Source organism: Gopherus evgoodei, chromosome 16 (genome assembly GCF_007399415.2).
Source record: "Gopherus evgoodei ecotype Sinaloan lineage chromosome 16, rGopEvg1_v1.p, whole genome shotgun sequence".
Classification (NCBI taxonomy): Eukaryota; Metazoa; Chordata; order Testudines; family Testudinidae; genus Gopherus; species Gopherus evgoodei.
Window position 1 is genome coordinate 13,180,257 of NC_044337.1, and position 27,490 is coordinate 13,207,746.

Sequence of the window (27,490 nt, forward strand, 5' to 3'; positions counted from 1 at the left end):
ATCTGTCGTTCTGTACCGTCTGTTGCTGTCATGGGTGCCCCTGGCTGAGGTTGGCCGGGGGCGCAAAGAGAAAAATGGGAATGAGTCCCCGAGTCAATCCCTCCTTTATGGTATCTAAAAATAGTCAGTCCTGCCTAGAATATGGGGCAAGTGTACCAGAGAACCAGAGAGCACAGCCGCTCTGTGTCAGATCCCGCAGAAATGATGAGCTGCATGCCATTCTAGGGGGTGTCCCTGCAACAACCCCACCCGTTGCATCCCTCCTCCCCAAACCTTCCTGGGCTACCGTGGCAGTGTCCCCCCCATTTGTGTGATGAAGTAATAAAGAATGCAGGAATAAGAAACACTGACTTGTTACTGAGATAAAATGAGGGGGAGGCAGCCTCCAGCTGCTATGATAGTCCAGGCAGGACATTAAGCGGTGTGGGGGAGAGGAGCCCAGCATCCCGCTGCTATGATAGTCCAGGCAGTACAGAATCTTTTCTTTACACATGAAAGGGAGGGAGCTGATGGAACTCAGCCCCCAGTTGCTATGATGAGGACGGTTACCAGCTGTTCTGTACCAGCTACTGGGAATGACCAGGAATCATTCCTATTTTTACCCAGGTGCCCTCGGGCGGCCTCACCTGAGGCCAGCCAGGAGCACTCATGAGCTCATGATGAGGACGGCTATCAGTCCTTCTGCACTGTACCGTTTGCCACTGGGGAGGGGTGGAGAGAGGATGCTACTGTTTACTGCTGCAGCACCATGTCTACCAGCAGCATGCAGTATACATAGGGTGACATATAAAAAAGTCAAGAAACGATTTTTTCCCCTTTTCTATCACGGGGGGGAGAAATTGATGAGATAGACCCTGAACCACCCCGGACAATGTGTTTGACCCTACAGGCATTGGGAGCTCAGCCAAGAATGCAAATGATTTTCGGAGACCGTGGGGACTGTGGAATAGCTGGAGCCCTCGGTACCCCCTCCCTCCCTCCCTCCCTCCATGAGCGTCCATTTGATTCTTTGGGTTTCTGTTACGCATGTCACGCAGCACTGTGCTGTGGACTCTGTATCATAGCCTGGAGATTTTTTTCAAATGCTTTGGCATTTCGTCTTCTGTAACGGAACTCTGATAGAACAGATTTGTCTCCCCATACAGCAATCAGATCCAGTATCTCCTGTACGGTCCATGCTGGAGCTCTTTTTGGATTTGGGACTGCATTGCCACCCGTGCTGATCAGAGCTCCACGCTGGGCAAACAGGAAATGAAACTGAAAAGTTGGCGGGGCTTTTCCTGTCTACCTGGCCACTGCATCTGAGTTCAGATTGCTGTCCAGAGCGGTCACAGTGGAGCACTGTGGGATACCACCTAGAGGCCAATACGGTCGATTTGCGGCCACACTAACCCTAATCCGATATGGTAATACCGATTTTAGCGCTACTCCTCTCGTTGGGGAGGACTACAGAAACCGATTTAAAGAGCCCTTTATATCGATATAAAGGGCCTTGTTGTGAGGACGGGTACAACGTTAAATCGGTTTAACGCTGCTAAAATCGGTTTAAACGTGTAGTGTAGACCAGGCCTAAGTGTTGGACAGGGATCACAACAGCCCGATAGCAGCACAAAATATTCCAAATCTTCCCACTGCCTCAACAATAGGTGAAGTCATTGGAAGTCCTTCCATTAACTTCAGGAGCTTTGGATATGGCCCAAAGGGACCTTAGCCCTCAGTTCCTTTCCCATCAAATGGTTATAAGATAAAAAGTAATCAAGAAAAACAATCATCTGCAAGTCTAGCAGAGAAGGTGGACGAACCTCTACCAGAAACACAACTGTCTGAAAAAAATGACAGGTGAGTAATTTTCATGGCTCTAATAGGTAAGTATTTTTAATGACTTTTCCCACTGTCAGAGACGGAAAAGTTTCAGGGATGTCTCTTTAACTCTACAGGAGCGTACAGTACGGTATGTAATAATACTGCTGCTTTAAAGGTAATTTCTTGAGAGAACACAACACCGGCCATTAAAGGGCTGCAGGAAAATTTCAAGGAAACACAGTAGGTCATATCCTACATATTTAAGAAAAGGGACCTTTCTACTGTAGGGGAATAAGATATCAAACAAGCAAAATATAAGAAAACCCCTTCCTGATAGGAAAACACAGCTCTGGCAAAGCTGATGGAGCTCCAAATTTGGCCATAGAGTAAAGGTACTGATGAATAATAACACTGGCCACCATTATGCCTCTATTTGGGAGTCTCTTGCCATCTAGGAGTGAAGTCGTTAAACAGTTTCAAATGATTGTGTTATTGGCCATTCCCTTCTTCCTTGTGCTGAAGCACAAGTCCTAAGGCTATGGAAATGCCTTCAGCAAGGTGTCATTGTTACATTCACCTTGCTCCTCCTATCTCCTCATCTCTCCTGAGCAGAGTTTATCACTGGAGACCTGAGCTACCTCCCCAGTCTGTCTGAGAAATCTCATATATCTAGATTTACAGCCCATAGGGAGGATAGAAGCCAGAAGGGATTATCTTTGAGGTCCACCCCTTATCCCCCATTTGAAAGTTGCTAATGGTTATACCCTGTGCATCTTCATCAAGGGAAGAAGTATCACGTACCGGAGGAGGCTGAGGGCAAGAAGTTCAGCCTGCCTTCCAACTCTACCCTGCAGCAGGAGGTGATGGAGATAAGGTCCCCCAGAATAGCGTCCAGTTTAACTCAAGGGGTTGTAGTTCAGTGGTTGCTCCTAAGACACTTGTATGCCACCCTTTCTCATCCCATTATTGCTGAAAACCAAGCCCCCAACCTACCCCAACACGCTCTGGGTACACTCCTGCACGCAGGAAAGACGCCTTCCAGCTGTCCACCTCCTCCTGGGTCTCACATGCCAACTCCAGCTGCCGATAGTCTTTGTAAACGTTCCTAAAAAGTGAGACAAAAGACATGTTACTTCAACCTTCCCCAGATGGGAAAGCAACCACTTCTCCATCTCTACCAGTGTTCTAAAATCCTTAGTGTGTCTGCACATCAGTAACAAAGTAGACTATCCTCTCACCATCTGCTAATATCCTCATGCCTCCCCTGCACCCTATGAAAAGGTGAGGGGGGGGAATTAACTCTCCATTATTAACCCTAGCTCTCCTCACTGTAATCCCCCAGCAGACCCCAACCCTGTCCTGAAGAGACCACTCTTGGGAGGTATGAGAGAAGACTGCCTTTCCAAACACATTCAATCATGTATTTCTTCACTTGATACTCTGGGCTCATGAATTCTTGGGACTAACTTTATTATCCAACTGAAAGAAACAAGAGAGGTTCAAATAGTTGCTGTCTGGCCCTGGCAGAGATCCCTGGGGATAGGCAGCCTGGCTAGTTGAAAGCTGGGATCACAATGAACTGCAGCAAAGAAAGTAAGTGGCATGATTATAAGAGCTTAGGGAAGGATCCCAGAGTGTTTCCTTTTAAAAGGAGTTTCTTCCTAATGACTGTCCTCTAAGGAGATGTCCATCCTATCAGGACAACATTCCTGAGAGGCCCTCATCTCTCTACTCCCTCTCCTCTGTAACTCGCTATCCCATTCCAGGATATCCCCCAAATACTGTACAAGGCTGAAGTCAGAGATGTGATTTAGGTCACTTCTAGGAAAGAGCTCAGCATTCTCTGGGAAAAAGACAGTACCTCTGTTCAGTGTTGAAGAGAGCAAAGATGTGCTTGCTGGACATGAAGCCCTTCTCAATATCCCGCAGCTTCAGGTTATCCACTGGCAGCATGTACTTCTTCTCCTTCTCCTGAAAGAAGACGATCAGCAACTGGTCACTCACTGCCACTGACCAAATCCTCATCTGGTGAAGGAGTCAGTCAGCTGTGGGATCCTCAGAGCCTCACTCCCCTATTCCCTCAAAAAGTCAATCAGCAATGGGGCCCTTACTGCTCAATTCCCCTAACCCTTCCAGGAGTCAGCCAGTAAGAGGGCCCTCACAATCCAGTCCTCACAACTTGACTGCCCTATCCCTTCTAGCAGTTATTCAGCAATGGGGCCCCCATCCTTTTCAGAAGTCAGTCAGCAAGGAGTCCCTAAGGCGTCCAGATCTATCATCATCTCAAGGAGTCAGTTATCAACAGGGTACTCAAGCCCAATTCCCACAACCCCTCAAAGTGTCAGTCAGTAAGTGGGCACTCACAGCACAATTTTTCCATGCTCCCAAAAAATCAGTCAGCAAGGGACCCCTCAAACCTGATTCCTCTATCCCATAAACCAGTCAGTCAGCAACTGAGTTCTCACAGACAAAATCTCCCACACCCGCAAGGAGCCAGTCAGTAATAGGGCCCTCATAGCCCAATTCCCCCATCCTCTCAAGAAGCCAGTCAGCAGTGGGACTCTCACATCCCACTTCCTCCATTCCTTGAACAAGTCAGTCTGCAGTGAGGCCCCCACTCCCTGATTCCCCTATTTCCCTAAGATGTCAGTAGGTAACAGGACCCTCACAGCCTGATTTCCCCATCCTATAAAACAGTCACCCAGTAAATGGGCCCTCACTCACAGCCCAGTTCCCCATCCCCTCAAGAAGTCGGTCAGCAAGGGATTCCTCACAGTCTAGCCCCCAAAACTCGACTCCTGCATCTCAGAAAGCAATTAGTCAGCAAGAGGGTATTCACAGCCTGACTCCTCATTCCCTCAAGGAGTCAGTCAGCAACAGCACCACCATAGCCTAGCTACCACAACACCTCAATAAGTCAAACAGCAACTGGGAATTCATATCCCAATTCCCTATTTCCCTTAATGAATCAGCCAGCACAGCTGTCACAGCCCAGCTCCCCGCAAGGACTCTCAGTTGAATTCTTCATCCATTCAAGAAGTCAGTCAGCAAGGGCTCTCTTACACTCTAGCCCCACAACTTGATTCTCTCATCCCATAAAACAGTCATCAAAAGGAAAGGCCTTCACAGCCTGACTCCCCATCCCCTCAAGGATCCAGTCAGCAAGAGGGCCCTCCCAGTCCAGATTCACCATTGCCTCAAGGAGTCAGTCAGCAACAGCAACACCATAGCCTACCTACCACATCACCTCATTAAGTCAGACAACAACTGGGCACTCTCAGCCCAATTTCCTTGTTTCCTTAAGGAGTCAGTCAGTAACAGGGCCTTCACAATCCAGCTCCCCCATCCACTCAAGGAGTCAGTCAGTAAGGGGCCCCCACAGCCCAATTCCTCCATCTCCTCAAGAAGTTACTCAGCAGCAGAGCCTTCACAGCCCAGCTCTCCCATCACCTCAAGGACTCAGTCAGCAACAGCACCCACATCACTTCAAGGACTCAGTCAGCAGTGGGGCATTCACAAGCCAATTCCCCATCCTCTCAAGGAGTCAGTCACCAACTGAGGACTCACAGCCCAATTCTCCCATGCCCTCAAGGACTTGGTCAGCAATGGTGCCCTTATAGACTAACTCCCTGATCTCCTTAAGGAGTCGGCCAGCTATAGGGGCCTAACAGTTTATTCAGCTACCACATTACGAGTCAGACAGCAATCGAGCCTTCACATCCCAGTTCCCCCATCTCCTCAAGGGAGTCAGTCAGCAACAGGGCTAGAGTGACTATTCATCCTTTATTTTAAGGGACCCTCTCTTATTTCCTTGAATTGCCCCTTAGGGTGACCACCCATCTCTTATTTTAAGATGTATTGAAATGTATTAAAACTGATAATAATGCGATGTGTCATTCCATATTCTTTATGAAAATATTCTTATGATATGAATATGACATAACTGAGATATACTTTATGCAAGATGGCTCATGTGAGATATGGTTGGAAAGGTTATGATGTACTGAATGCGATTATCCAATGTGTATGCCTGTGTCATTTCTGTTTCTGAAGTTAGGAATATTGACTATGTATCTGTATTTCAGCTATGCTACTTTCGATGACGCCCACTGATAACACTTCAGGTACAACAATGGAAAAGCCAGACAGGGCAGAAAGGCCAATAAGCAAGGACAATGGACTGTGAAAAGCTTGGCCTTCCTGTGGACGCTCCATATTGCCACTGACTCATGGACACTGTGATACCACAGCATCAGATGGTCTTGTCACCTGATACTAAAACATTACCCAGGACTTCTTGTAACTTTCCACTGTAAGGGAAGGGGGGGGGTGTCAAGTTTGGGGAACAAAGGATTCCCACCTTATGTAAATCCTATTTAAGGGTAGGGAGGAAGGCAAATAGGACTCCTCCTCTCAATGGCCTGTCGACCCAAGAAGAAAGACTGCAAAAGGGAAGGCAAGGGGTAGTCCAGACTGAGACGGGTCCAGTCTGAAAAGGAATATAACTGGAATTCTGAGCCACAGAAACTCTGCAAACTGCCTGCAACAATATCTAGGGTGAGAAATACTACTGGTAACCAATTTCTTTAGTGAAACCAGCTTAATTTGCATGTTTTATTTCATTTGCTTAGTAATCTGCTTTGTTCTGTTTGTTACCCCTTTTACCACTTAAAATCTGCCTTTTATAGTTAATAAAATTAATTTTGTTTATTATTAAACCCAGTTTCAGTAATTTCTACCTGGGGGACTAAGAAGTATGCACATCTCTCTCCACATTGAGGGAGGCGGCGAATTTCATAATATATCTTTGGGCAAGGGAAGTGGACATCTGAGTGCTGCAGCAAGTCCCCTAAGCTGAGTCTTCCCAGAGCTGATCTGCAGCTGGGTGTGGCCCTGCCTGCGTGTGTGCTAGAGGAAGTTTTAAGTGCCTGGCTCAGCAAGACAGGTTAAAGGAGGCCCATGCTGGCAGAACAGGTAGACTCAGTGGTATCTCGGTGCATCAGGTGGCTTCACAAGGGGTCCAATCCATCAAAAATAAGAACCATTTTAAACATTAAATTGATACTTATGATAATTACCTCGTATACCTGAGGGCAGTAGAAATGTGCATTTGAGAAAAAAATACGATATGTGAAGGGAAATGGTATTCCCTTACAATGTCCCTTATTTTTCATGTGGTTTTCCCTTATTTCCATCCAACAAAAGTAGTCACCCACACAGCCTGATTCCCACAGTCCCTCAAGTCAGTCAGGAACTGGGCACTAGCCACAGCCCAATTCCCCCATACCTTCAAGAAGTCAGTCAACAATGGGACCCTCACAGCCCACCTCCTCTGCTCCTTCAGTCAGTCAGCAAGGGAGCCCTCATAGTCTGATTCTCCTACCCCATAAGACAATTAGTGAGCAATGGCACCCTGACAGCCTGATTCCCCTATCCCCTCCAGCAGCCAGTCAGCACCCAGGCCCTCTCAGCCTGACTCCATCATCTCTTTAAATAGTGATTGAGCAGGGTGCTCACAGCTACAAACTGTCTACCTATCTGATCTGTCTAGGCATTTATATCACACTCAGTGCTGTATCTGTTCTGTGCACCCTCCCTCAAGTTTGTGTATTAATCGCTGAGAGCATTTCCCAGTGACCGGTCACGGTAGCTCCATCCCATTCTGCTCTCTACCATTTGTGGCATGTGGCTGTTCTCACCACAGATACCTCGACTCCTGGTCTCATTATAGCATACTGCTATCTGCTTGTAAAGGCCACCAGCCAACTGAGTTGGGGGGTTTATTCTTTGTTAAACCTGAGTTTAAACAAATCAAGTAAGACAAAGTGATGTGGTCATGACTGCAGGTTAAAAAGTCTTATTTTCATTATTAACCTTATTTTCAAGTATCTGCAGAAAAGCCAATCATTTGACAGAAAAGTTGATAGTTTCTCATAAGAATTAATGGAATTTAAACCATCTTCTGTCTTAGAAGATCTGACACACCTGATCCATCCTGCTACTTCATCCTACACTATGAAGGGCTCTTGTTAATTTTTAAATAATAGTAGTTACAAAAAACACAAAGTGGGGTTCCAGTGGCTCTTCTCTGGCACCAAGAGCCATTGTGGTTGGAGTGGTGTGGGATATTTGAGGATCAGTTAAAGACGTTTTATATGGAAAATGACTAACAGCAATCATTGAAAATTCGAGCCAGTGTCCTTCTGACTACTCAAAACCCCAGGTGAAATGGCTGGCTGAACATGTGGGGAAAACCTTAAAAACTGAGGCCTAAATTTTCAAAAGTGAGGAATGATTTTGGATGCCTCAATTTTGGGATGATCAATTTGAGACCTTTCGGGGACCTGATTTTCAGAGTGGGAGGGCTAAGAGCTTTCTAATTATGCTTTAAAGTGTCTCAAATTAAGCAGCTAAAAAACAAGGTGCCCAGAATTTAGGCCCTGATTTTTTCGGACTTAAGCTTAATTTTGAAATCTGTATTCAGAGATGGATGAGGTTAGAAATCAGGGGATTTTTTGGCTTTAACCCTAAAAACTGAAGATCAGACTCTCCTCTCTCTTACTCAGGGAAAGATATGGAGTTTTTACTGGAGTTTAACTGGATTTACATCAATGTAACTGAGAGCTGAATTTGGCCCAAGGGAGCTAGTTGGAAGCGTACAGCTCTAGTCAGGTATTGCTATACCAAAAGTGATCAAGAGAGGGAGCCATTATACCAAACGCCTCACCTCGAAGCAGAGTGCAGATGTCTGACTACTCTAATAGAAATGTATTATGTATGTAACCGTCCCCCTTGTGTATGGGTTCTGGTGTGTACGTCATGCTTGCCTCGGCTGGAAACATGGAGAAATGTGATCCCTCACAGGGGAAAAGGAAAAAGAAAATGCAAGCAGGCTGCTAGCAGAGATCCCAAAATCTAACTGGAAAACACAAGGGCAGAGAAGCAACTGTGGATGGTGATGCTGCTGACACATTTCATAGGCAGATTGTATCAAAGCCAAAAGAAGATGATCTGACCATTATAATAGCCCTACTGGCCTTAGTCAGCTATCTCACTAAGTCACATTAATTTCCAAGTATACTGGTATACTTCTCTACATGTCTCAGATCCCCAATGAAAAGATCAAATGACATTATCTGTTACAATATAATGTAATGCTGGGAAAGATGTCCTGGAAACTGATGTTCTCTGGGATGGACAGAACAGGGACAGCTTGGGCAGCAGCAGAGCTCCCATACCCTTCCCACCACTGATCCAGAGGGACCAAAGATAGAAATGGTATTCAGACCTCAATTTCCCTGTACAGCCAAGGTGCCAGTTAGTCTCAATTGAGGGGGGTGAGTATTTTTGTGACACAGATGCCTATTGATTAGGAATCTTGCTGAGACCCATAAAGTTATTTTGCATTCTGAAAATCACCTAACAGCTTCCAGATTGCAATAACTTTCAGTCACTACTGCTCCAGGTTGCAAATGAACTGGTGATTTAGAGGAGATGAACACCCATTGCTAAGCCCCCAGGCAAGCCAACCAGTCCTACTGCAATCTCTCCTACTGAAGCTCCTTATACATCACCCATATGCGATCTCTCTGCTACCCAAGAAAGTAACTTCAATGTGGATGGCAGCTAAAGGAATAAGACCTAGAAAATGCTCCTCACATCCTCACAATGTCAGAAAAGTTTGGAGCTGGGTGCAAAAGAAGAAACATCTCATAGCAAAACAATCAAGCAATCAAGTGGTGAAAGCAACAGAATTCCCCAGGTCCTAGGACCTAGATGATCAGAGGCAAAAGTAACCCTGTATGCCCCGGTACAGCATACTGGCAAGAGCCGGTGCGCCGTACCGGGGCAGATTGGCTTTCCTGGCAGCCATTTAAAGGGCTTGGAGCTCCCAGGAGCGGCTGGAGCCCTGGGCCCTTTAAATTGCAACTAGAGCCCTGCTGCCAGAGCCCTGGGGAAGTGGTGATGGGGCTCGGACGGCGATTTAAAGGGCCCAGGGCAGCTGCGGCAGTTACCGCCCTGGGCCCTTTAAATCATCCCCTGAGCCCTGGGGTAGCGGCAGCGGGGCCCCAGTGGCTATTTAAAGGGTCTGGGGCTGCAGCAGCCACTACCATCTCAGCCCTTAAAATAGCCACCGGAGCCCCACCGCCGCCTCCCCAGGGCTCTGGCAGCACGGCTCCAGGGATGATTTAAAGGGTCTGGGGGTAGCCGCTACCACCCTGAGCCCTTTAAATCATCCCCAGAGCCTGCTGGAGCCCTGGGATAGTGGCAGCGGGGCTTCAGCGGCAATTTAAAGGGCCAGGGGCTCAGCCACCACTACAGCCCCAGGCCCTTTAACTTGCCACTGAAGCACTGCCACTGCTACCCCTGGGCTCTGGCAGCAGGGCTCCGGGGACGATTTAAAGGGCCCGGGTGGTAGTGGCAGCCTGAGCCCTTTAAATCACCGCCCAAGCCCCCGGCTGCCACTGCTATCCTGGGGCTCCAGCAGCGCAGCTCAGGTGGTGATTTAAAGGGCTCAGAGCTCCCACTGCTGCTACCCTCTGGGGCCCTTTAAATCGCCACCCGAACCCGGTGCTGGAGCCCTGGGGTAGCGGTGGCGGGGCTCTGGTGGTGATTTAAAGGGCTCGGGGCTGGGGCTCCACCACCGGGGCTCCTGGCTGCTGCTACTGCAGCGGAGTCCAGGGCCATTTAAAGCTCTGCCAGAGGCTGGGGCCCCCTCTGATGGTGATTTAAAGTGCCTGGGGCTCTGCTGTGGTAGCAGCAGCTGGAGCCCCAGGCCCTTTAAATCACCCCCGGGGCTCCCAGACGCCTCTGTAGCTGGTAGCTCCAGGGGTGATTTAAAGGGCCGCTGCAGCTGGCAGCTCTGGGGGTGATTTAAAGGGCTCGGGGCTCCCACTTGCTGCTACCACAGTCCCAGCCCCGAACCCTTTAAATCCTGATTTAAAACACCTGGGGATTTAAAGGCCTCGTCTCTTCTGGTAGAGGCCCCGCCTCTTCCAGTTGAGGCCCCGCCCCTTCCTAAGGACTCTGGAGAACTGGTAAGTCCTTTAAGTTACTTTCACCCCTGTAGGTGATGGTGTATGTGTGTCTTCACCCTGTACCCATTTTGTTTCCATCAAGGCCTTAGAGTTCTTCACCTTCATCTTATAGGAATTGCTTCTCTAATGCTTCTAGCCTCTTCATGCTGTCACTTCCCACACCATTGCACTAGTGCCAGGATTTGCACTCAACAGTTTGATCTCCGTTACACCAAGGTAAATCTAGAGTGTATTCAGTGGTGTTAGGACCAAAACCTGGACCCACTACAGCTAATGGGAATTTGTCATTGACATTAATGTGATCACGATTTAGCACTTTTTCCAGATTTACACCAGTGAAACTGAGGTCAGATTTTGGACCCTTGACTCTAATGTGCACTGGGAGCCATACACACATGTAAGGATTTATACTCCTAGTCTCTAAGTGCAGAAGGAGCCAATACATTAGCACCAGGCTTCATTCTCTTAAACTCGGAAGACAGTGAATTCCATCATACAGAACGCTAGCGCCAGGTTCCCAGGTTCTGGGGGCACTGCATCTGTGCCCTGGAGCAATATTCAGACTAATATCCTCAAAGGGCAATTAGACCCATATTGCTGCTCATTAGTGTATGATTTTTCAGCTTTGGGGGTAACAAGAGCCATACAAGAGCTAAAGCACTGGTGCCAGGAGGTAAATCCCCTGGCTCTTGATTGCGGCATGATGCACGCGCGCACGCACACACACACACACACACTCAGCCAGTGCTGCTCTGACCCGCCATCTCACCACACCTACACCCTATTCTCTCAAAAGTCCTAGCTCCACTCTTTCCATCTTCTCGGTTTTCACCCCCGCCTGTTTTATATCAATACTCTGACTTCATTTCCTGATTGTAGAGACAGGAAAGAGTGTAACAAGCTGCCGAGTGCTGAGCCTTTTAAAGCTTTGGCTGAGCCCTCTGCCCATATGTTAGCAATCAGGGAGTGTGTGGTGGCTGAGACATCCCAAGACCAATGCAGCCAAAAGGGGGGAGGGGCTCTCCCTCCAGCCTGACAGACGCAGGCAAAAATCAGAGAGGGAGGACTAGGTGCCAGTACACCCTCAGATGGGGAAGGTGGCTTTGTTGAGCACGGTTCAAAGATCTTGGCTTGATCCCAAAAGTCCTGTGTTACTCATTAAATATCTCATTTTGGTGGCAAAGCAGATAGAGGATCTTAGCAGAGGAGAGGCTGCCCTCTCAGCAGCAGAATATCTATCCCAGGAAACATATGCATAGCCAAGGAATTACTCTGGAGCAGCCAAGGGGGAGGAGGTAACATTGTGGGCTGCAGGAAGCAGGACTCTGAAGTGCAAATATAGGGCAAGAAGGGGTATTGGGGTGACAGGGTCTAATCAGACGTGGTTAGTCTCACACCTTTTAAAAGACCATCATTCCTAACTATAATCACAATGCTTGCATGGAGGACCCTGAATGCAGCAGAACCAGTGTGGTCCACTTGCATGGGGGGAGGATAAGGAGAGTCTATGTAGGAGGCCTACCCCCCATGTACACAGTAAAGCACAGCTCCATAGGGGCTGGGGAAGGCACTGCCACAGAAAAGAGACTTGGGGGCAGCGTGGGCACATGGATCCCCTTGCCATTAACCCCAAGTCATGGAGGGCAAAGCATTGTGTTTGGGGGAAGGACTGAGACTAGTGTAGCTCCATGGCCTGAGAAGAGGCACCCCAAGTAGCTTGTTACTCTGGCTCTATACTGGGGCCAGTGTATTTTAGATGGTTGTGGTTTGCATTGTTAACTGAACGTGCATTGTTCTCCTCTGGGCCTTCATCCCCAAATACATTTTAAACAGTCAGGTAAAAATACAGCATAGCTGGATTGGAATGAGGGCTCCTGGTTTGTTCGCAGGCTATTTCCTCTGCCCAGCTGGTCTCTCTGTGCAGAAAGGGTTGGTGTTTTATATCTGGATACACATGAAGCTGAAGCTGATGGGGAAGCCCACACGTGCATCCAAACGAGGAATTTGGCTCTTGGGGTGCTAGGAGTTAATTGACAGAACTATCAGACCTCACCATAATCAACCAGGAGGGCAAACCAAGATAAGCTGAAGCTATTATGACAAGTAAAACTTTATACACAGAGAGTCCAAGTGTATATGTTCTGATTTATGGCTCTTGTGAAATTTAAAAAATACCAACTGAACCAAATGCTACTATTAATGCTGATGTACTTTGCTTTTCTCTGGTGCCAATGGCGTGCTGGAGGAGGCTCCAGACCATTGTTAAAATCCCACCACCAAACTGACAGGAGGGTTGTGGTGCTCTCCTTGTCTCAGGCAGTCAGCTCCACCCTAGATGGCGTCAAATCATCCCTGACAAAAATAAATGATTTTTTGGGCCTCATCAAATTACTTTGGAACAGTAAAGTCTTCCCTTCTGTAATAAACCAAATTGTACCAGGAATTCAGTAATTTCAAAAATATTTACAGTGGAGGATCCTACTAGACTTCCTATAAATTATTTGCTCCATCTACCTCCCCGTTATCCCAGTTAAACCCTGTTCCCAGTCAATTTGTTCAGTAACAGTGTATAACAATGCCCAGCATAGGGCCTTTTCTTTGCTCAGTGTTGTCACCTCCTTCCTGTATTATGAGATTTAAATGGGGAAATAAACTAATAGATTTCCCCTCAACCTTTAAATGCTCCTCACCACGGGTTTAACCTATTAGGAACAAAGCAGGAGTACTGGGTGTTCATGTTTTTAGCCACAGATTTAAAATCTCTCTTCTGGCGCCCCCTCCCCTGTGTGTGCTGGTGGGTTGCACATTGCACCTAAAGCACTCTTTATCCCTGCAGCACAAGAGGGGAAGTGAACCACATGGCCCGGGGAACATCTGGAATCGCTACACAGGAGCTGAGCAACAGAGAGAAAGCGGCATTCCTCAAGTTTCCATCCAAGGTATGGAACCTTCCTTTCCTCCGCGCAACCTTATCCGTCAGATGGCTCACTTCCTGTCAACCTCTGACCTCCTCAGCAGCCAACAAGCTCCTCCCTCGAGTCTAGTTAGCATTGCACTGCCACGTCAATTGAGGCAGAAAGACAGAAGGGAAGCAAGAGAAGGGAGGGAGCAAAGACCAGAAAGAGGGAGGGAGGGAGGCACAGTGAGTGCCAGACGCGATGGGGGGAGGAAAGGAGGGAACTTGGATCGCTCCCATGGTAGCCGGAGGCTAGCTGCAAAGGCAACTGGCCAATGTGGGTCAAAGGACCCTTGTTATGGGCTTGGAAGCGAAAACTGGTCTTGTTTGCTCTTTGCTCCGGACCCTGGGTAGAGCGACGTTCTACGGGATTGAGAGCTGGGCGGAAGGAGATCAGGATGCATCAGGCCTGAGCGTCCTCCCACCCGCGGCCACCAACTGCTGCGCCAGATGTGGGGGGTTGAATAAAGCAACGAAGTCTGCACATCTGGGCAACGGCCAAGACTTAGAAACATTTTCTCCTGGGTTCGAACAGCAGTAATTTATTTTTATTTTTTAAAGGTACGACGTGCCCGGGGGAATGGGGCATCAGCCTTTTGATGCCAACGGCAGAAGAGAAAGGGGTTTGAAGGTTCGCTCAGTGCGGGGTGCAGGCAGGGAGCAATCCCCCATTCTTCCCAGCTGCCAATGGAGGAAACTTCTTCAAGCAGGACTTGGACTTTCCCTCACCCTCTCTCTGTCCCCAAAACACCAGCCCAGAGGCAGAAAGGGGGAAGGACTAACGTGCTGCTGCTAGCTGGAGAGCTGGACACAGAGGCTCCACTCCGTCTGCCCAGTGTTCAGACTACCTGTTCAGGACTACGAGATTGTACAGTAGTCTGCACATTGGTTAGGCTGTGCTGGGATACACCACACACGCTGCCGGTGCCGCACAGGGATGGAAACGCCTGCGTGGCAGCGGGAAATGCTGGGGTGTGAGCAACGCTTGCTAAATTCACCTACCTCTCCCAGTCTGCTGGGAAACAGCCACTTGGATCCTCACCTGATGCTCACCTTTATCTGTCACTATTCACCATCCCACTCCCTGTCTGTCTGTCATTTCCTCCTTGACTCTCCTCATCCTCTCTTTGCAGCTGTTTCTGTTTGTTTCACATGCTTGTCCCAGTGAGAGCCACTCAAGATGCCTTGTGTTTCTTGTGCAGACCTTTGCTATAAAAGTGTCCAAATCACAGGGACAGGGGCGACCCTCTGGGAGAGTTACGGCTGCACAGTGCCTTGCTAGCAGTCCCCTTATGAGGAGGAGGAGAAATTAAGCAGTGGGAAGTGGCCAGTTGGGGAATTTTATGGTGTAACAAACTTTGATTATTTTATTTAAAAAAAGAAAATTTCAGGTTTGCAGATTCTGGAAGTCGCGTTTCCTTTAAAGTTGGTTGTGGTCCTTTCTTTAGATGTGGATTGGGAGGGACAAGTAATGTGTATGTGTGTGCGAACCTACTAAAGAGAATAGTGAGTGAGAAAGAACAAAGAGAGAGTGAGAAAGAAGGAGGAGGGAGAGTGTGAGAAAAAGAAAAAGAGACTATGAATGGGAGGGAGAGAGCATGAGAGTGAATGAATGAAAGAGCAAAAGAGTAGGGGCAGAGAGGGAGGGAAGGAGTATGTGTGGTAGAGAGAGATCCTGAGGCTGGTATGATAACTGGGAAGGACTGAACATACCTAGCTCTGCGGTCTCAAAGCAGAAAAATGGGTGACAAAATCCAGCTTGCAGCTGGACTGCTCAAAGCCACCCCCCCATTACAGCTCCATCCTGATGGCTGGCAGGGCTTCAGCCACTGCAAAGACAACAGAGAGGGCTTCACGATGTGGCTGATCCGGGGCTTAATACACAAGAGCGTCAGCTTGCTGTAGGAAAAGTGATCTGCTCCGTGTTACTGAAAATGGGGGTTTCAGAGGGAGATGTAATGTAATCCTAGCACTGAAGTCTCTAGCTAGAATTGGGAAGGAGCCAAGGTCTGATGTGTAGTAAATGGACACCTACAAGTGTGTGAATAAGGTCACAGCTTCTCCCAGCCAGGAGAATCTGCCTGCATTCTCCAGTGATGGAAGAGACGGGAGGTACAAAGGCAGCACAACTCTGACCCAGCAGACTCAAAATGGTGTATGAAGAATGTAAAAGATTCCCCATCATATGCCTGGATCTATAGACATGCAAACACCTACACATCATTTATCATGCTCACACACACCATTCATGTGCACAGAAACTTAACACATGTACATACCCAAATACTAGATACTCACACACCAAACATACGCATTCCAACAAGCACATAACCTCCTATTATTCACACACCTCATTCTCACTCAAACACAACGTTCATACATGATCACATAACTGCCATGTCATCCACACCCAGTCCCAGGCATACATACTCACACAGGTCCAGGCCATTCATATGGACACATAACCATGCCAGTCACACATACACACAAATTCAGACACACATGCACACACAATTAACATACTCAGACATTCATACATGTACATACCATTCACAAACATACACACCCCTGTATCAGTCTCACACACCTATCTGTGTGCATTCACACTCACACACAATACAAACACTCACATGCATACATTCAACAACACACAGAGACACACCCACACCTTGCAATATGGAGTGGAATCTTCTTGGGGCAGGTCCACTCTTAAAAAGCTGCAGCGATGCAGCTGCACTGCTGTAGCGCTTTAGTGAAGATACTACTAGCCTCTTCTGTCGGTATAGTTAATCCACCTCTGCAAGAGGCAGTAGCTGTGTTGATGGGAGAAGCTTTCCCATTGACATAGCACTGTCTACACTGGGGGTTAGATCAGTGTAACTACATTGCTCGGAGTGTGGATTTTTCACAGCCTTGAGCGATGTGCTTATGCCGATGTAAGATTGTAGCATGGACCTGGCCTTAGTGTCTATACAGAACAGCAGTACTGGAATTACAAGTTGCACTTTTGCTGCAGTGAAACAATTTGCTATTACTCTCATTCTACTTCCGCATAAAGGAATTTCACTCTATACAAGGATCCTGCCAGCAGGTTCCACCATGCATTTCAGCAGGACGGACACAAACATTTAACTATGGAAATACACTGACACCCTCACACAGGTATGAGCTAAGTCCTGCCCTCCTTAGCCCTTATTCAGCTTAACCTTAGTGAGACTTTTGCATAAATAAGGACAGATGGTCAGCGCTATACAGTATATTCACACCCAAATTCCCACATGTACTAGAGGTAGACTGTATTCACCTGTGTGTGCAACCACTCATGTACATACAATGACACATGTATGTAGTCATATGCATCCCAGTTTAAATTCACCCTTACATGTACCAAACACTGGGCCCATGGGCCCATTCCAGTGGGATGTAGGCCTTGCTCATAGGAACCATGTAGCATATTGTTCATTATGGCTCAGCTCAGGGCTTAATGCTCCCTGCCACCTAGAGAACTAGAGGAAAAGCCTGGATCTTACCTGTGTAGCTGGGTTGTGTGCTGTAGCTTTCTGAAGGGGATTAGGTGGAACAACACCTTTTTCTGCTTAAGTTCTCATACAATGCTCATTACCATGGTAACTGAGTATCTAATACCAACCAGCTACAGTGCCATGGCTGCCACTCCAGTCTCGGGGGTGCAGTGCTCTCCCTGGCTAGCGAGATCACCCACTGTCTTAGAGAATGGTCACTAGATCCATATAGTTGCCAATCCACCATCTCGCTCTCCCACAAATGTCCTATAGGCAGAACTCAGCAGCATCCAGGAGGTGCTGACTCCCTGTGTGGGATTCCCAAATCCAAGATGACTCCCTTTTCTGCAGCAGATCTATACTGCAGCTCTCCTTGGGTCAGGGATTTGACTCACACAAAGAAGACTGGAGGAAAAATGGAGAGAGAACCCAAAGGAAGGGCTCTTGGCAGCAGGGCAGAACAAGAAGCCAGTTTTCCGTCCCCTTCCCTTCCCCCAGCATGCTCCACCAGCCTCTCTAGAGCAGTGGGAGCCCGGTCCTCACTCACACTTGATGCTGGAACCTTTAAGACACTTTTAAGTTCCAATTCTTTTCTTTGGGGGGGAAGAGAAAACAAACCAGCATTGTGGAAAAGCTGCTATTTCACTAATGGGACCCAGATGTCTCTACTCAGACTTGATGCCCAGTCCTGCCGTAACAGGGCAGGAGAGGGAAGCACTTAGCTCCATTCCACCCGCCTCAATTTTTGAGAGGTGCTAGCCTAGCCCAACATCATCCTGCCACCCCCAGTCCACCCCTAGTTTTCCCACCAGATGCCCCAAATTCTGCAACCGGCTCTTCCTCCAGCACAAAGGTTTTCTTCCTTGGATTGAACACTCATTTACTTTGGCTATTTGCTACAGCACCATGGAGCTGGGGCAAGAGAGCCCAACAGGAGCATGAGAAGTCAGGGTTTCTGTCTGTCCAAAACGTAAGTGGATTGGGACTCTCAGGCTGCACTCAGGGTGACTTAAAATGGGGCCTTGAAAGACACCATTCCTCCCTTCAAATCAGGGGGACAGGGAGGCAGACAGTCCTTTCTGGGGAAAAGAGGGAATCTGGGACTGAGACATATGGAGACAGCCATGTGTGGAATACCAGCCTGGTTTAGGAGTGATGGGTCTGAGAAGCCTCCTCTAGGGTGACCAGATAGCAAATGTGAAAAATCGGACAGGGTGGGGAGTAACAGGAGCCTATATAAGACAGACCCAAAAATTTGGACTGTCCCTATAAAATTGGAACATCTGGTCACCCTAGCCTCCTCTCAATGAAGGGCAGAGGGGCCGTGGATGATGGAGACAGCCCTGTTGCCATGTGCGGTAGCAGAGCCCCGGAGGACAGTCAGCCCTGTTCCTGTGTAGGGTAGAGGGTTATGATGGGAACTCCAAAGTCAAGGGCTCTCCAAGATGCCCCTGTAAAGTACTGACTCTCTAAGCTGAGCCTGGCCATGGAATCCAAGTGGAAGTTACTTCCCTTTCCTTCCCCAGAGGCCAGAGATCAAAGAGCTGAACTGGTGAGAGGGGGCAGGAGTGGGGAAAAAATCAGAAATAAAAACATGCTCCCCCTTTCCTGCCACCCCTTCTCCAGTTAGAACAAAGGGTCCTTTCTCCTGTGCTGCTCCTGACTCATCAGCACTGGGTCGCCCTGCGTTTATTTAAGGGATGCTGGCTGGCAGAAAGCTGTTTTAATTAGGCTGCTCTGCCTCTCACCGTGCAGAAGGGAAGCAGTGCAGACCTCCAGCTGTTATTCATCCCCAGGGTTACCCTCCTCATAGGATAAAAGGGGCACCTCTTCCCCCTCCCACGCAGCTGGAGTCTATTAACATAGATTATGTGCTGCAACCACAGCCTGCCCACTCCCTGCTGGGGCAGAGGGGTGGAGGGGCTAGGCGATCATCGCTGAAATCCAGATGCAGAAGCTGTTTTTAATTTAAAACAATGCTCAAGCCTTAAGTTATAACTGCCTGACCTGCACACATAACCATGAGGTGACGTTGCCACACTAGGCAGTTCTGTCTGAGAGTTCATGGGCCTTGAAAAAGGACTGGCTGATTTAAAATCTCCTTTGCACAATCATTCCAGTTCCTTGCTGATTATGGGACTGATGCATGTCCCAGCTGAACTTAGACCTAGTCTACACCTAAAAAATAGATTGATCTAGCTATTTTTTGCTCAGGGCTGGAAAAATTTCAAACCCTGTGCAAAATAGGTTGACCTGGCCCCCACTGTAGACATAGTTAAGTTGACAGAGGATTCTTCTGTGGTCTTAGCTACCACCTCTCAGAGAGGTGGATTAACTACATCAACAGAAAAACCTCTTCTGTTGAAGTAGAAATAATTTACACTTCAGCACTTCAGCACTCCAGCTGCACAGCTGCGGTGCCATAGCTGTGCCTCTGTAGTGTAGACATACCCTAAGACTAATCAGCTCCTGGTCAAGGAACGACATTTCAGTCCTGATTCTCTACTGTGTGGCACCTTGTGTCATAATTTCCAACTGTGCAAAGTGGATGTTAAATGTGCCCACTGATGTAAAGGAGTGGAGAATTCTGGTCCGGTAGCAGTTTACAGGTATGTTGCACAGGTATAAACCATGACACAAGGTGCAAGGCCCCTTCTCTTCCTGACCAGTAGTTTGGAACCATTTCTTGGAAAAACTGACTAAATCTGAATCCATTTGTAGCCATCCCCCAAAGTATTCCTATCTCTGGCACGTTGAGTGGTATTTGAGTTTAAATTCATGTCATTCTGATTACCTTCTTGCTGTTCATTCCCACTATTCAGAGATTTAGGCCCAGGGGCCAGAGATTTTGTCTTCCTTTATGACTGGCACACTGTTGATAGTAGACAAATAAATAAATAAATAAATAAATAACAATAACTTCAATTTGGACACGAATCAGAGGGGTAGCCGTGTTAGTCTGGATCTGTAAAAGCAGTAAAGAATCCTGTGGCACCTTATAGACTAACAGACGTTTTGGAGCATGAGCTTTCGTGGATGAATACCCATTTCCTCAGATGCATCTGCGGAAGTGGGTATTCACCCACGAAAGCTCATGCTCCAAAACGTCTGTTAGTCTATAAGGTGCCACAGGATTCTTTGCTGCTTTCAATTTGGACATGATTCTGGCAGCTGGTATCTTGCTCCCGGCTTGAGTGGAAGAGGAAGCACTGGGAAGCCATGATTCTCAACTTTCAGGAATACTTATTTTTAAGGTGGGTCTACAGAGAAGATCATGCTATTTTCTCATTTATTTTCTGCATGTACTATTATGGTTTGTTAGCAACAATACTCAGCACTTTCACATTCAAAGCACTTTATGAACATGAATTAACTGATTTGCCCAATACCCAGATGAGGTGGATGAGTACTAATATTCCCATTCTGCACATGAGGAAACAGACAGAGAAGTAAAGTGACTTACCCAAAGTCACAGAGAGAGTCAGTGTTTGAGCTGGGATTTTAACTCCATAGCTCCTGGCTTTGAGTACTGTGCTCAGACAAATAGGTCACACCTATCTTGAGTGACCACACAAGACTAGAGTCAAGCTTAGCCACAATTTAAATAGTCACTATAGATACTGCTGAGAGTACCACAAAGCCCTGGGTATCAAGAGTGCTAAGCCATCCCCTCCCTCCTGTGAATTGGCCTGCCAGAATAAGACAGAAAAGTGCCCTGCCCACTTTTTACTGACTCAGGAGCGCCAAGCATGGTCATTTCCAATTGGATTTTCTCGTCAGTGCCAGGATTGCTGCATCAAAATTAATGCCACGACCCTTACAGTTAAAAGGAAATATCCTTATTCCAGTTGAAGCAATATCAAGGCCCCACTAAGAGTTGAATACAAGGAACAAGGCAATAGATTCACGGGCTGACAGCAGCTGTTTGAACACTAACATATATAGGGTGTGACTAATGTGCAGGGCTCCATTTGGGCATACCCCTATGGGAACACACAGTTTTATACCCCACCAACAGAGCATACGGCATCCTGATTATAGCTCCCAATCTCCTGGCATCCCTTCCTGTGAGAGGCTGAATACTGGTTTGTGGGATCACTCCAGGTCCCAGGGGTATGCTTTATAGAAGCAGACAATTAATACTCAGAAAGTGTATTTATAATACTCAGCCACGGTAGGGAACTAAGGGCCTGATACAAAATGCTCAGCCACTGAAAGTCAATGGGAGTTGAGGGTTCTCAGCACCACAGAGAACTAGGTACCAAAGCTATACTCCAACCAGTCCTGAGGCTAGGCCACTCACCTCATCATCCTTATACCACGAGAGGTTCTCAGCTGTCAGGACAAACCAGTATTCCTTGGCACCACCCTTCATGATCCCAATGTTATTGATGGTGAGCCAGCCTTTTCGGATCACCTGTGGGGATGGAAATTGTCAGCGTTAAACATGGCACTGAGAACCTAGTCCTCCTAATGGTTGGGGAGAGAGCAGAGTGTGTCCCTACACACACAGACCAGCACAACAATGACCAGGACCACTGTGCTCTCTGTTCCTGCCCAAAAGCCCCTCACTAATTTGGAGCTCCGAGGCGATCAAGCCTGCACCTGTCTCCAAACAGGAGAAGGGTTAGGCAGGGAGTGAAATGGAGGAAGCAGAGAACCTGGCTCTTTTGGGGGTTACACCATCTGCCAAGCACTCAAGGGGAAGAGAGAACTGCAGAGAGAATCTCAGACACTGGCCCAACCCACAGAAACCAAATCACAGCAACAATCACACCCAGAAAAGGCAATGACTAGAAAGAGCAAAGGAGGAAGCACATCCTGGCAGAGACAGGGGGCTCTCCCAGCACTTGAGGTTGGAGGTGACTGCTTCACAGAGCTCAAGGGGAGGCAATTCAAGAAGAAAAGTAGAGAGAGGTAAATGAAAACCAAATTACTGAATTTTGTAATGCAAGGAGATACCGAACATCTGGGAATAATGATGCATCTGGAATTTACAGCCTGAACTTAACTGTGTGAGATAAGTGGCATGTGTGACTGTTACTATATATATGTACATTAGTTTTAATATAGAGATAGATAGATAGATATAAAGTCCCATATTTACATTCTGTAAATGAGCTAGGAGATTATTGATTAGTAGACATTGTAACTTTAAATCAATATTTGTCTATTTCTGTATGTGTGAGTCAGTAGAAAGAGTATATGTATGTAATAGCTTAAATATAACCATGTTAACATATATATATGTGTGTGTGTGAATGTGCATTACTGCAAGTGTTCATTATTATACACGTGTGCATGAGCCTGTGTTACTGTCCAGGTGAATTAGCCTACATATGTATGTATCGCTGACTGTGTGTGCATGTTACAAACTAGTGTGTGTTGTGAACAGTATGTATGTGAATGGCTAGGTGTTTGTGCATTAATTAATACTGTTTTGTGTAACTTAATAAACATCTGCATAGTGTCTGCACCAGTGCATTCATTGTCCATATCTGCAGGCAGGGGTGAGTGGATTTTCACTCCTTTCTTTCATGCTGCTGATTGTTAAAATTCACAATGGACCAATTCTCTCTGCTGACAGAAGGGGGCACTAAAGCTGAACCCCAGATCCTGATCTCTAGATTGAATGGTCTCCCCAGCTCCTCTCGCCTACACACTTTAGAGGCAGCTAAAGAAATTCTCATCAATTTCTCATGCTGGCTTTGCTCCCCACTTCCACTTCATCTGTATCTAACATTAGCTGCCACTTCCCCCCATTGCAGCAGCAGGTGGAATGGTCCTTGTGCTGTTCCTGATCCTGATCTCCCCAGATGCATCATTAATGCTCATTAGCACAGCCTGCTGAGCTGCCTTCTACTCACCAGGATCTCATCCTGCAAAGGGGAACCATAGCAACAGCAGCAGAGAAGAGAGGAGAGGAGCAGAGAGAGGAGAGATTGTTACTAGGAAGGGAGGAGTGGAAGGAGGAAAGAGCCTCAAAAATTAATCAACAGAATCTTTTACCAAATTAGCATGTCAGCGGCGAAAACATCAAAGACCTCAGGCCCCAAAATAAAATCTGCTAAATGAAATGAAAGCTCAAGCTAGTTACAGGCAAATCCACAAATGAAACAAAAAAGGATTGACTCCTAGAGCTGTTCCACACCCAGGGCAAAGGCAAGGTACTCACTGGTGCCCTTCAGAGCATGGTCTACCTGCAGCTGGGAGATACCCAGTAAAGCCCTTAGAAATAGCATCCAGAGAAGCAATGATCCAGCTGAACGTGCCAACCAGCCTTCCAGCAACTCTGAAGCTCTAACTGTTTCAGGGAAAGGTGGCCAAATATATTTTGAAGATGATTCACTCCAGATGAGAGTTTGGGGTTGGAAAGGAAGAAGCTGTTCACCTACATTCTTCGCTGGGCTGCTTTTGTACCCTCCTTTTGTAGAAGGTACCCAAATCTCTCTGCAGACCTTCCAGGCTAGATAACCCTGTGGTTCTCCCTGTAGGTCTAGGACAGGAAGGTCTTCTTTGCCCCTCTGGCTTTCTATAGCACATATACTCCATGCACTACAGGGAGGTAGTAGGGACTTCACATTCCATTCATTATTTTCTCCCAGGAGAAAGCTCCACCACAAGGATGCCCACCCAAGCGAGGCTGATGAATGCCAACGACATATTCCTGAGCAGGTGGCTTTAAAGCCTCCCGTTCAGGTGGAACTTGCCTCTTCCAGAAAATGTGAGCCCAGAAGTTCTGCAAATTGCCCTTTGGCTAGCAGACAGTGAAGACCATTCATGTGGTCAAGGGAGACAACTGGGAAAGAAAACTCTATGGCATGGCAGTTTAGAGGTGGAGCTGGGGGAACTGGAGGGTATAGTTTGCCCCAGTTTTTGATGGGACTATAAACTTGCATCAAGACCCACCAAATCAGAGAGCATTCTCCAGCTCTCGCCTGCATAGAAAGGTCAAGTGCAGCTGGGAGAAGTGAATGAGACATTCAGGGATGTGAGCACAATTAACACTGACATCTGCCACTATCCAGAAAGCAATGGCTTATATGGCTAGACCTCTGATCATCCCCCCTGCACTTTCAGCTCTTTATTGGACCGTCTGATAATTTAACTGTCTAGCGTGTGCTGGTCCGATTGTAAAGCACAGTGAACCCATCAGGGAAATGCAAGGTCACCCAAAGAAATGGATGAAACTCGAGATGTTCTGAATTCTGTCCAGTACCCAAGGCCAGGATGATAGTGGAAGGGGACTGGGTCATCATATGCAAAGTGACAGTTTCGAAACCAGTTCTCTACTGCAAGGATCCCAGCGTCCCCTCTTTTAGAGAGTCTTGCACCCTGCATACCTCCCTGCACTGAGTAAAGTCTGCAGCACCCTTCCTTTGAGCTCTGATCCTCAGCTAGGGCAGATGTTGCAAGCCTCTGTAATCACCTTATCAATCTCCCTTATGTGATTCTGCTGGGCCAGCTCCTCCATTCACTTACTGTTAAACCCAATGGGGTTGAGCCAGAGACAGCAAAGAATATGATTTGGCCCTTGTATTTAAGCAGGTAATAGACATCCACAGTCCTAGTCTTACTGAGGACAATGCCAGCTCCATACATAACAATTGTTCTTTTGCAGGAGGGAAAGTCCATATTCTTCCCCTTTGTCCTTCCCACAGGCTTCCTAATCCCATACATTTCAGGGGGGCTAAAGTTTCTCTCTAATCTTCTTCCCATCTGCCTCTCTTTATACCTTTGAAGTGTTGCTGTGTCTGGCTCAACATCTGCTCAACTGAGAGCCTGTCAAGCAAGGTATGTGTTCCTCTCGCAGCCTCAAACGGGAGGGAACTTACCTGGTTGCCAGCTGCCTTCTTCTTGCTCATCTGGCTGCTCCTCTGTTGAGCGCTACAAACAAGATGAGAGACATTCAAAGCCCATCCAATTCCTTCTTCCTTCCTGAATCCTGCTCCCTCTAGGCTTCCGCAACGGCATATTCAAGCTTCTCGCCCTCAAGTTCCAAGCCCTGTATAGCTCCACTTCAACTACATCTTTGGTCTCAGCCTCACCTACTCAAACCCGTGCTCCCTATGCATCTTCTGAACCAACTGCTGACCGCCCCCTATTTATTCTTCTTCACTCCTGCCTTCCTTCTTTCTCCCATGCCACCCCCCAGGTTTGTAACTCCCTCCCTCTTCTCATACAACCACTTTCTCCTCCGTCAAACCCCGCTTGTAAACAGGTCTTCCATGAAGCCTTTCAATATTAATACACAGAAGAAAGGAGTAAGACTGAGAGCTCTGCAATGTTTTGAGACCACAGCCACCTGCTAGTCTCTGTAGCATTTTGGGACATATCTTGACCTCAAACTGCAGAACAACCTTTGACAGTGATGGCACCTCGGTCTATCCCTGTATGTCTGAACTGTACTGTCTGTCTAAGTTACAGCATCATCTCCTGGGGACAGAGACCAGGTTTTGCTCTACATTTTGGAAAACACTCAGCACACTAATGATTCTCCATGAACAATTTCATAATTCCACCTGATTTTTAATCTTTGTCCTGCCTGGTTGGATATGATCATTCCCTGCTCTTCCCTAGCCCCTTTCACCCGAGATCTCACTTGTGCTTTACAAACACGAATACTTAGCCCCACAAACTCCTCTAGGGTGAGTCAGTGTCATTATCTCTGTTCTATAGATTAGGAAACTTAAATACATAGGGATTAAGTGACTTGCTCAAGGTCAAACAACAAACGAGTAGCAGAGCCAGGTATAGCATCCAGGTCTCTTGGGCCACCAGTCCATCCCTCCTCTCAGTGGGGAATGACATGGTTGATATGCCAGCCACAGCACTGTTGACTTGCTCTAGCTTTGGGTTTCTTTAATTTCTATCATGACAGCTCAGTGCTCACTCTTCTATGCCACATTGGAGGCCTAGCTTTACTCCTTGCTTCCCAAGGGGTCTAGGGGCGAGGGGGAAGGGCATGAGGAGGCATCACACTTACCCCCAGATGATGAGGTGCCTCACAATAACCCTCCAACCAATTAAGTAGTGAGTTGGCCTTGTGTGTGTGGGGTGGGCTGAAGTGAGACACAATGAAGTTGGGGGGTGTCTGGACAACATGGAGAACTGCCCTCACTCCCAGGGGAAGAGGGAAACCTATTTCTCTCTTTACCATTCTGCACATTATACCTTACTTCACCCTCCCATCAAAGCCAGGGTGGAAAACTGCTCCACACTCTCCACCCATGAGGCTCTGCAGCCAAGGCCTACAGCCCACCTACCAAAGCACACACAGAGCAAGACTGCAGGGGAGCAGGGGCACGGGGAAGGAGGCAGTTCAGGGCACTGGTGCTTACTTTGCAAAGCCAATGAAATCCTCGTGGTTTGTGTTCATGTATGCCAGTTCAATGTCTATCAGGAGCATGACCTGGGGGGGGCAAAGACACAAAGAAAGTGGGTGAGAGACAAGGGATGGGTGCTACTAACACAAAGGCAGGTAGCAGGAGCCACCATTGAGTTGCCTTATGGCTCTTCTGAGCCAACACCTCCCTGAGCTTTGGGGGTGTTCCTCACCAGATTCCAACTTTACAGAAAAGGCCCGTCTCTACCCTCATACTGTTCCCCTAAAGGCTCCCCCTCTGCCCCCCACCCTCAGACAAGCCCTGCAGGCCCTACCTGATCCTTGGTCCTGCCCTCTCGCTCACGAATGTGCGTAGTAACAATCCGATCCATCTCCTCCCGCAGGTGAGGGTACTGGCTGAGCTGCAGGAAAGAGAAAACACGTGCACGTGGGAAAGTGGGGCATGATCTGGGGAATAACACTCCCCTCCCAACCATAACAGGGGTCCTAGAGGGGTAAAGGCACAGGAAAGCCAGAATTGCAGACAGATTTTCCCAAGTTCCTGTGGGGCCAAAGAGTTCACTCACTGTGTTTTGAGCTTCTTCAGAGAACAGCCCTTCTCCTTAGCAGCAACCTCCCTATCCTGCAGGAGACCAGACTACTGCCATCTCAATTTGTTCTACATAGCGAAGGGCCCATTCCTATCCCCAGATCTGAACATACCCAGTTTCGGGCATGTCTGAAATCCCAGTTTTATGGCTTAAGCCCATGGCTGGTTGTATCCCAATAAGCCAAATGACTAGTTCTCTGAAGAAGGTCAGCATCTCATTGGTAACGTAGGAAAGGG

The 27,490-nt window shown here is 47.6% G+C and overlaps 1 protein-coding gene across 14 annotated transcripts in view; it reads right to left on the reverse strand.

Moving 5' to 3' along the window:
• DNM1 (dynamin 1) overlaps window positions 1-27,490 on the reverse strand; it is a 105,851-nt gene that overhangs the window by 16,139 nt on the left and 62,222 nt on the right. For 12 of the 14 annotated variants that reach the window (XR_003996851.1, XR_003996849.1, XR_003996850.1 and 9 more), the window contains exons 11-17: window positions 26,979-27,065; window positions 26,660-26,730; window positions 25,154-25,205; window positions 23,186-23,197; window positions 21,622-21,735; window positions 3,665-3,774; window positions 2,797-2,908 (exon numbers count right to left, since the gene is read on the reverse strand). Coding sequence is in view for 10 of the 14 variants with exons in the window: in XM_030535964.1 (XP_030391824.1) it covers window positions 2,797-2,908; window positions 3,665-3,774; window positions 21,622-21,735; window positions 23,186-23,197; window positions 25,154-25,205; window positions 26,660-26,730; window positions 26,979-27,065 (558 nt within the window). In the remaining 4 variants the exon portion in view is untranslated. The remainder of the gene's footprint in view (window positions 1-2,796; window positions 2,909-3,664; window positions 3,775-21,621; window positions 21,736-23,185; window positions 23,198-25,153; window positions 25,206-26,659; window positions 26,731-26,978; window positions 27,066-27,490) is intronic. The other 2 variants (XM_030535967.1, XM_030535966.1) reach the window with 1 other exon arrangement.